At 44.6% G+C, this 10,518-nt stretch overlaps 1 protein-coding gene across 2 annotated transcripts in view; it reads left to right on the forward strand.

Annotated features, from left to right (window-relative positions):
* The window catches only part of RAB6A (RAB6A, member RAS oncogene family), a 62,736-nt gene that overhangs the window by 48,081 nt on the left and 4,137 nt on the right, over positions 1-10,518 (forward strand). For both annotated transcript variants that reach the window (XM_081327883.1, XM_081327882.1), the window contains 3 exons: positions 4,996-5,107; positions 7,907-8,000; positions 9,573-9,639. In XM_081327883.1, coding sequence (XP_081184009.1) covers positions 4,996-5,107; positions 7,907-8,000; positions 9,573-9,639 — 273 coding nt within the window. The remainder of the gene's footprint in view (positions 1-4,995; positions 5,108-7,906; positions 8,001-9,572; positions 9,640-10,518) is intronic.

A 10,518-nucleotide genomic window follows, 5' to 3' on the forward strand; every position in this document is an offset into this window, starting at 1 on the left:
AAATCCTCTGCGTTTTGTTGGCTCTGCTTCTCTCTCTCTTCTCTCCTGTGCCTTCCTTCTCTCCCTCTGTGCGTGCTCAGAATCCCTGAAAGTCAGCCGGTCTCATCATCATCACGGTCTCTCGATTCATCTGCTGATCTGTGGGGTGTTATTGTCCTGTGTTGCCTTTTTAAGTTTCTCGACTTTCTCTATTGAAATCCTTGATTCTTGGGGTTGGGTTTTTTTGCATTGCTCCTAAAAGCTCCAGGGATTGTAACATCCTGTTCTCATGTAGACAAAAACCTTCTCCCCCCCACCCCACCCCCTTCCTTCTAATTGGTTTCTCTCTTAAATTTCCTGTAAAGGTATGTACTTTTCAAAGAACTACATTTAAGATTCTTCCATCTCCATTTGAAAGACACAGACACAGTTCTAATAACCATTTTTAAAACCTTTTATCACAAGTCCATTAAGGAACTCCTTGTTTTCGTTCAGCTTCAAATCTGCCTTTGAAATAGACCGCCGAGTGAAGAGGAATTGATGTTGAAACCGTGTAGGAGAAAAAACGGAGATCTTTTTCTAAAATCTAGGCTTAGCTGGAATGGAAAGTTTTTGGGGTTTTAATGACTCCGGTATTTCCAAGCGTGGAAAAAAAAACCTGCTGTTAATTGACTGCAGATGATACCATTTCAAGGTAGAAATGCTTGTTGTTTTCTTTCTGCTTTTATAGTTTGGTCATATCACAGTCTAGGTGATGGTTCTAACCACATTGGTCACTTGCTATCCAGTAACACTGATTTAACCCAGATTTCAAAAGCCCACTTTTTGAACAGGCAGTTTCTCCATAAGTAGCTACTAGGTGATGTCTTGCTGTAAAGGAAGAGGCAATTAGCGCTGTGTCCCCATATAAATGAAGAAGATTTGGGGTGTGGAGGCTAAACCATATGATGAATGATTGAGGGAACTGGGACCAGGCTATGAAAGAGAAGGACCTGGAGTGACATGATAAGCGTCTTCCACTGAATAGAATAGTATAGAAATAGAGAAATAGAATAGGAATAGGAATAATTAATTTAATTTAATTTAATTTAATAATTTGATTTCTATACCGCCCTTCTCCCGAAGGACTCAGGGCGGTGAACAGGGCAATACACAATAAAAATCGAATACAAAAATTAAAAAGCCATTAAACATCATGCCCATAAAATCAATACATATTAAAATTAAAACTAGTTTTAAAAACCCAACCCCATCCCGTCAGACCAGGCCAGCTTGTTCAAAAAAGAATGTTTTGAGATCGCGCCGGAAGGAGCGAAGGTCGGGGGCCATCCGGAGCTCAACCGGTAAGCGGTTCCAAAGGTCTGGCGCGCCCACAGAGAACGCTCTCCCCCTGGAATAGAATAGGAATAGAATAGGATAGAATAGAAAAGAATAGATAATGGAATGGGATAGGATAGGATAGGATAGGATAGGATAGGATAGGATAGGATAGGATAGGATAGGATAGGATAGAATAAAGAATAGGATAGGATAGAATAAAGAATAGGATAGGACAGGACAGGACAGGACAGGATAGGATAGGATAGGATAGGATAGGATAGGATAGAAAAGAAATACAGAATTAGGATAGAATAGAATAGAATAGAACAGAATAGAACAGAATAGAACAGAATAATAGAGTTGGAAGGGACCTTGGAGGTCTTCTAGTCCAGCCCCTTGCTCAAGCTGGAGAACCTGTACCATCTCAGACAAGTGTCTGTCCAGTCTCTTAAAAATCTCCAGTGATGGAGCACCCACGATTTCTGGTGGCAAGCTGTTCCACTGGCTGATTGTCCTCACTGTTAGGAAGTTTCTCCTTAATTCCAGGTTGCTTCTCTCTCTGGTCAGTTTCCAACCATTGTTTCTCGTCCTGCCTTCAGGTGCTTTGGAGAATGACTTGAGACCCACCCCCTCTACCTTGGGGCAGCCCCTCAGATGCTGGAAAACTGCTATCATGTCTCTCTTCTTTTCTTCAGACTAGCCAGACCCCTCTTTTAACAAGTAGGCTGGAAACGCAGGAAAAACCAACCCTTTTTATTATTATTGACAGGCCTGCAAAATGTCCCAAAAGCAAAGGCAAACAAAACACGATTCAAACGGAGGATTGTCCAAAGGCGAACAGAATACTATTCAAACGGAGGATTGTCCACAGGCCAGGCGAACAGAACACGATCCCATGAAACTTGAGTCCTTCGCAAAGGGATGCCTTCAGCAACCAGCACTGCCCACACCTTCCCTTTTTATTATGCAGCCCCCAGGCTTGGCTTCTCAAGGCCTTCTCCTCTGCCCTTGGAGCCGCCCCATTGCCTCCCTCTGTCCTGCTCTTGTGGCCTGTCAGCATTTGCGAGCATCTACGATGTCTTCCAGCTGTGAGTCCTCAGAGTCTGACTCAGCTTCCCAGCACAGCTGGGTCTCAGCCTGAGCACGTGTGGAGGGGCCAGGCTCTGCATCAGATTGTAAGTCCTGGAGCTCCTCAGAGCCTTCCTCCTCCTCTGATGGCTCTCCAGGCCCCTCCTCCTCCTCCTCCTCTGATTCCCCAGACTCAGCTGCTGGCTCCACTGCCTGGCATGGAATCACAACACATACTCATTGAATCAAACACCTTTGCTGGCTCTTAACAAGTTGCTTGTGACACCTTTGGGGAATTTTGTAATAGACCTACTGTGTGTAGGTGATATTTTTAGACCGATGAGCGCATTTGGAACACTGAAACCATGTTGGGGATGTTATTACGCTGGTGACACTACCCTAATAGCCGATAGTTGCAAAAGATCTACCAGCTCTAGTAATAAAAGTCCAGGAGCGCGGTGGGAAAAATGGGAAGCAAAATGAAATAAAAATAAGATCGAGCTAATATTTGTACGCCGCCCAGAGTCACTGAGAGGGAGAGGACGGCCAGATAAAGTAGGTAAAGACAGACAGACAGATGGAAGGTACAAAAGGCAGCCTGAGAATTGATAATTTTATAAAGCCGCTTGATAAAGCCCTAGTAAGACCACACCTGGAATACTGCAGCCAATTTTGGTCACCATATCACAGAAAAAGATATTGAGAGTTTGGAAAAAATTCAGAGAAGAGCAACTAAGATGATCCAAGGCCTGGAGACCAAAACATACGAAGAACGGCCGCGGGACTTGGGTTTGGCCGTTCTAAAGAAAAGAAGAAATAGGGGAGACATGATAGCGGTCTTCCAATATTTGAGGGGCTGCCCCAAAGAAAAGGGGGCCACATTATTCTCTAAAGCACCAGAGGGAAGGACGAGGAACAATGGTTGGAAACTAATCAAGGAGAGAAGCAACCTGGAATTAAGGAGAAACTTCCTGACAGTGACAATTAACCAGTGGAACAGCTTGCCACCAGAAATCATGGGCGCTCCATCATTGGAGGTTTTTAAGAAGAGACTGGACAGTCACTTGTCTGAGATGCTGAAGGTTCTCCTGCTTGAGCAAGGGGCCAGACTAGAAGACCTCCAAGGTCCCTTCCAGCTCCTATTCTATTCCATTCCATTCCATTCCATTCCATATTTTCTATTCTATTCCATTCCATTCTATTCCATTCCATATTTTCTTTTCTTTTCTCTTTTCTTTTCTTTTCTTTTCTTTTCTTTTCTTTTCTTTTCTTTTCTTTTCTTTTCTTTTCTTTTCTTTTCTTTTCTTTTCTTTTTTTCTTTTCCGTTCCGTTCCATTCCATTCCATTCCATTTCCATATTTTCTATTCTATTTTATCTATTCTATTCTATTCCATATTTTCTATTCTATTCCATTCCATTCTATTCCATTCCATATTTTCTATTCTATTCTATTCTATTCTATTCTATTCTATTCTATTCTATTCTATTCTATTCTATTCTATTCTATTCTATTCTATTCTATTCTATTCTATTCTATTCTATTCTATTCTATTCTATTCTATTCACGGAGATATAAAAAGTGGTGGACTGCTTCTGCCTTTAGCACCAACCATAAACAGTAAAGGAACAAGCAGTCAAAGAAAAAAAATGTCCTGCAAACTTAACAGTCAGCAGTGCAGCCATGGAGAAGATATTCAGATGCCAGGATGGGTCAGAAGAGCCTCAAGCCCAGATGTTCTCTGTGACGCTCTGCGGAGGCCAAAGTTGGACTTTGAAGAAGCAGTAAAAGAAGAGGACTAACACCTCGGACTTCGGGGTTGGAGAAGAGTCCTGAGAAGACCATTAAGACCAAGGAAACAAACCAATGTCTCATCAAACAAATCAATCCAGATTTTGCACTCGAGGCACAAACAGCCCAGCTCAAATAATCCCACTTTGGACAGAGGCAAAGGCCTGGCTCTCTGAAAGAGGCCGGGAAGCGCGGAAGGAGAAGAGGAGGGCCAGTAGTAAGAAGGGTGAACTCAGTTGCAGCGATGATGGGAACATCACTAGAAGTTCCAAAAGAGAAAGTTAAGGGCGGGTTTTCATGGAGAAATGTTACCTGTGTGGTTGCTAAGAGTCAACCACGGTTTGATGGCACATTAGCCATCCGTCAAATTCATTGTTGATTCCCCCCCCCCCTTGTAGAGCAGGGGTGTCAAACTGGCAGCCCGCAAGCCGGATGCGCCACGTCCATCCCGGCTCCACAAAGGCCAAAAAAAAAAAAAAAAGTCACAATACGTCACAAGACGCGATGGAGTTTGACACCCGTGCCACAGAGGATCAGAATAACAAAATTAGTATCTGGTGTCCAGGGATGTCCCGGTAAATGAAGGTGACCTTAGAAGCTGGCGTTTTTCTCCGTAGCAGCTTGTTTTCTTGTTAATTAGGGAGTAGGAAATACAACACATTTCCTTGGTTCGTGGCCTCGTGTAGCTGAGTGTGCTTTATCTGCCCCCGCGGTCTTTGGTCAGCCGAAATCCTGGCGAATCTCAAACGACCACCGAGGACTTCAGGGTTGCTTTGCGGGTAACGTGTTTTGCCAACCGTACGCCGTAGGTTTTATCTTGCGTCTTTTCCCTTTGCAGATGTAAACTCATTCCAGCAAACCACAAAATGGATCGATGACGTCAGAACGGAACGGGGGAGCGATGTCATCATCATGCTTGTAGGAAACAAAACAGATCTAGCAGATAAGAGGTAAGGAGAGAGAGAGACGGGGTTGAATATATTTTATTGAAAAAGCATACGGGGCACGAGATGGCCAGCGGGCAGCAGAGCAGTCTGTGAGGACACAGCCGAGTAGCTGAAAGTCCCTCACGTTCAAAAGCAGTCTTCCGCTCCTCCACATCTTACTCGCTTCCCCTGAAAAGCTACCTTACTTATCAATTTCCCCCACCTCTATTGCTTTTACCAATAAAACTCAAGGTGGCGAACGTAGCCAACGCGCCTTAATCTACAGCAGTGCTGTGAGGTAGGTTGGCCAGAGAGTCAGGGACCGGCCCAAAGTCACCCAGTTGGCTTTCGTGGCTAAGGCGGGACGTGAACTCACGCTGCGGATGAAGGTAAAGCAACTGCTCAGAGTCACCTTGAACTCTGAGATGGGGACAAATAAATTAGGGAGGTAGAGAGAGAGAGAGAGAGAGAAATTATGTCAGATAGAGAGGGATGGATGGAGAGATGGTTATGGATAAATATAGACAGAAAAGAGAAAGATCAACAGATGATAGATAAGAGAGTTGGATAATTATGGATAAAAATAGAGATAGAAGAGGGAGAAAGAAATGGAAAATTATGGATAGATATAGACAAAAGAGGAATAGATAGAAAGATTAGATAGATTAGATGATAGATGAAAGGTGAAAGATAGATGATAGATGAAAGTTAAATGATAGAAAAATAGAAAGATAGATTGGATAGATTAGATAGATGGAAGGAAGGAAGGAAGAATGGATGAAAGATGGTAGAAGAAAGTTAAATGATAGAAAAATAGAAAGATTAGATAGATGATAGATGATAGATAGATAGATAGATAGATAGATAGATAGATAGATAGATAGATAGCAGGCCAGTTGCCCCAAATGCAGAGATATGTGGCCACAAGTGTAATGGGGGAGTGCAGCCATCAGAACTTTAGAACCAGGTCTTAGGTACCCCTGGGGAAGTTTGACGTAACTTCAAACAGTCATTAAGCGACTGCTCATAAGTTGAGGACTATCTGTTATCTTTCCTGCTGACTTTCTCTGCACAAATCTTAGAACTTTGCCACGGGTGGCCTGCTGGAGCGATCAGATCAGATGCATTCTCTTCTCCCATGTTAGCCAATGCCCCACCAGCTCTCTACTTCACTCTGCCCTCTCCTGTGTCCACGAAAAAATGTATAACAATAACAATATAAGAAGAAGGAGAAGTTGGGAGGGACCTTGGAGGTCATCTAGTCCAACCCCCTGCTCAGGCAGGAGACCCCATACAATTTCAGACAAATGGCTGTCCAGTCTCTTCTTAAAAACTTCCAGTGTTGGAGCATCCACCGCTTCTGGAGGCAGGTTGTTCCACCGGTTAATTGTTCTCACTGTCAGGAAGTTTCTCCTTAGTTCCAGGTTGCTTCTCTCCTTGATGAGTCTCCATCCATTGCTTCTTGTCCTGCCTTCAGGTGCTTTGGAGAATAGCTTGACTCCCTCTTCTTTGAGGCAGCCCCTGAGATACTGGAACCCTGCTATCATGTCCCCCCCCCTCGTCCTTCTCTTCATTAGACTAGATGTTTTAGCCTCCAGTCCTCTAATCCTCTTTGTTGCTCTTCTCTGCACTCTTTCCAGAGTCTCAACGTCTTTTTTACATCATGGCGACCAAAACTGGATGCAGGGTGGCCTTACCAAGGCCTTGTAAAGTGATACTAAAGTATGACCCGGAGAATGTGTAGATGTGACAGTAGATGTGACAGTAGTAGGGCTTTGTTTATTTTATTTAGAGATTGCTCAGGGTTTTGGTTTTTTAACACCTATGCATACAGTGAGTGTTGGGATGCCCGTATTCAATCTTTCCCGTTAACCGCTTAATTTTTATTCCTCACCATTTAAACAGCATTTTCAGGCCCTTCTCTTCTCCTTTCCCCCTCCTCACAAATTATCCCTTGGACTTTGCTTTGTAAATTACCGGGTCAATAAAAGCATAAGAGCCATAAGCCCTACTAATTCAATGGGAGGTTTGTTCCTTCGAGTATCTAAGACAGGGGTCTTCAAACCTGGCCCTTTGATGACTTGTGGACTTCAGCTCCCAGAATTCCTCAGCCAGACACTCTGGCTGAGGAATTCTGGGAGTTGAAGTCCACAAGTCATCAAAGGGCCAAATTTGAACACACACACACACACACACACACACACACACACACACACACACACACACACGATCTAAGATGTAGCAACGGTAACCGTTCTGAATCTTCATTTTTCTTGCTGGCACATAAAAGGAGAGCAATTCACCAGTAGAAAACGAGGTAATAAGGAAAATTTGGGAATGTGCAGAAATGGATAAATTAACTTTGGAAATTAAAAATAAAGATCAATCGGGTTACTACAAAATTTGGAATAAGTTTTATTTTTGGCGGGAACAAAAGAAAGGTCTATTAGAATTTATAGATTGGTTGATTGCTCTAAGTCTTGTATTATTATATATAATTGATATGTATCTTAAGTGTATTTTATGTGTATATATACATATATGAATATTGTAGACAAGAAGGTATGTCAGTCCGTTTGTACCGTGTCCAATGTTTTAAATAATAAATTTAATTTAAAAAAATTTTTTTTTAAAAAAAGGAGAGCAATTCTTAGAGGATGCCAAGACTGCACTTCTCTTACTATGATTTTCTTTTCTTTTCTTTTCTTTTCTTTTCTTTTCTTTTCTTTTCTTTTCTTTTCTTTTCTTTTCTTTTCTTTTCTTTTCTTTTCTTTTCTTTCTTTTTTTCTTTTCTTTTCTTTTTTTCTTCTTTTCTTTTTCCAGGCAAGTATCTATCGAGGAAGGGGAACGGAAAGCCAAAGAGCTGAATGTGATGTTCATCGAAACTAGTGCAAAGGCAGGATACAACGTAAAACAAGTGAGTAATAAGGAGCTACGGATCCTTAACGTTTTAAACGGCGGGGCTCCCCAAAGGTGGCCCCTTTCAAGACCTGTGGACTTCAGCTCCCAGAATTCCTCAGCCAGCCACGCCTGCATGGAGTTGAATCAGATCTAATAGTAATACTCATAATAATAAAGGGACCTTGGAGGTCATCTAGTCCAACCCCCTGCTCAGGCAGGAAACCCTATACCGTTTTGGACAAATGGCTGTCCAGCCTCTTCTTAAAAACTTGGAGTGTTGGAGCATAAACAGTTTCTGGAGGCAAGGAGTTCCACTGGTTACTTGTTCTCACTGTCGGGAAGTTTCTCCTTAGTTCCAGGACTTCAACTCCCAGAATTCCTCAGCCAGGCACGCGTTTGAAGACCCTTGATTTTATCACTAGAATAACGAACTAGTCTGTTGTTACGTAAATGAGCCCTGGTGTTTCCTGGGTCATCTACCCATAACTTCCACTTTTCATAACTGTCTGTTGTATATTTTTCTGCGGTGCAGGTAAGCCCTTAAATTGTAACCACAGTTTGTGGAACGGAATTTCTGTTGCTAAACAAGGCGGTGTGTGGAGTCAGCCGCTCCCCATTTGACTATTTTTTTTTTGCCGCCGTTGCAAAGCAAATCACTGCAGTTGCTAACTGAGTCAGGCAGTCCTTAAGCGAATCCTGCTCTCCCCCCCCCCCATTGACTTGGCTTGACGGAAGTCGGGTGGGCAGGTCCCAAAGGGGGAAATCACACATGACCCTGGGATGCTGCAACCAGCCTTGGTGGAGTAGTGGGCTGATGCCTCCTTAAGTAACACCAGCTGCCTGCAATGAGTGCAGGTTCGAGTCCCACCAGGCTCAAGGTTGACTCAGCCTTCCATCCTTCCCAGGTAGGTAAAATGAGGACCCAGATTGTTGGGGGCAATAAGCTGACTTCGTAATAATGCCGCTTGGGGTGTGTGTGTGTGAAAGCCCTAACAAGCAGGCATATACATAGAATGAAGGCTACTGCTAAGCTTGTAAGCCGCCCTGAGTCTTCGGAGAAGGGCGGCATATAAATGGAATTAAAATAAAATAAAAAAAATTGTAAACACATGCCGGTTGCTTGAGTGTGACTGTGGGGATGCCGCAACCATCATAAGTTCAAGGACTTGTTTGTAAAGCCACCTTTCCCCCCCCCCCTGCTGCTGTAACTTTGAAATACTCACGAAAGGAGTGAGGCCAGGGGGCGGGGGGTCTTCAAACTCGGCCCTCTGATGACTTGTGGACTTCAACCCCCAGAATTCCTCAGCCAGTCAGGCACGCTGGCTGAGGAATTCTGGGAGTTGAAGTCCACAGGTCACCAAAGGGCCGGGTTTGAAGACCCCCGTGGCCCCCTAGGCCTTCCATTGAAACGAATGCTTTTTTAATTGGCCGCAGACGTTTTCAAGCTGCTCCCTCTTCTATAAAAAGATGGAGCCTTAAAACGCAATACATCGTCGTGGTGCTCTTCTTATCGATCCCTCTTGATTTTTTATTTCCCCCCCCCCCCCCACACACACACACTTCTTTCTTTCTTGATTTTCTCCTTCAGCTTTTCCGACGTGTGGCTGCTGCTTTGCCCGGCATGGAGAGCACGCAGGACAAAAGCAGAGAAGACAGTATCCTTTGGTCCACGCTCGGGAGATGGAAGCAATCTGGTCTGGAGGTCTGGAGGCTTCCGGGGCTCTCTCTCTCTGTGTGTGTGTGTGTGTGTGTGTGTGTGTGTGTGTGTGTGTGTGTGTGTGTGTGTGTGATCAGTGCAGCAGGCAGAGGGGGGCCAACCGGTGGGTTTTCAGGGTCTCCCGCGAGGAAAGGAGGTATGTGTGTGTGGGGGGGGCCCAGCGTATTCCAAAGCAGAGAAGGCTCTTATTTCTGGACCCCTTTGACCGACGGGATCTGAAGCAAGCCCTCTCTTTCCGGCACCGAGTAGGCTTATTTATTTATTTATTTATCAGTTTATTTTCTTGCCGCCCGTGTTGTTCCAGCTGAGCAGAAGCTTAGAAACGCCGCAGTGAGTCGTCTGAAGGGGAGTGAACGCCGAGACAGATTTGAGGGGTCACTTTGGGCCACTAACCCTAACCGGAAGGCTACAAATAAGTGGGGTCTCCTCTCTCGAACTCTTCTCCTGAAGGGCAGGCAGACTAGACTGGCCGTGCCCCTTTCACGTGGGGCTGTTGGCTGTTCCCTCTTTCTCCAAGCCCTTCGTTTGTGAACGCGCTTTCGCCCAGCAGCCTCGTCGTAAGGACTAGATCAGGGGTAGGCAACCTCGGCTGTTTTATGACTCGTGGACTTCAACTCCCAGAATTCCTGAGCCAGCATGGGGGAACTATGGCCCCCTTTATGATTAGTGGACTTCAATTCCCAGAATTCCTCAGACAGCATGGGGGAACCACGGCTCCTTCATGACTTCAACTCCCAGAATTCCTGAGCCAGCATGGGGCAACTGTGCCCCCCCCCTTCATGACTCGTGGACTTCAACTCCCAGAATTCCTCAGCCA

The sequence above is a fragment of the Vipera berus genome, assembly GCF_964194415.1.
Source record: "Vipera berus genome assembly, chromosome: 4".
Taxonomy (NCBI): Eukaryota; Metazoa; Chordata; class Lepidosauria; order Squamata; family Viperidae; genus Vipera; species Vipera berus.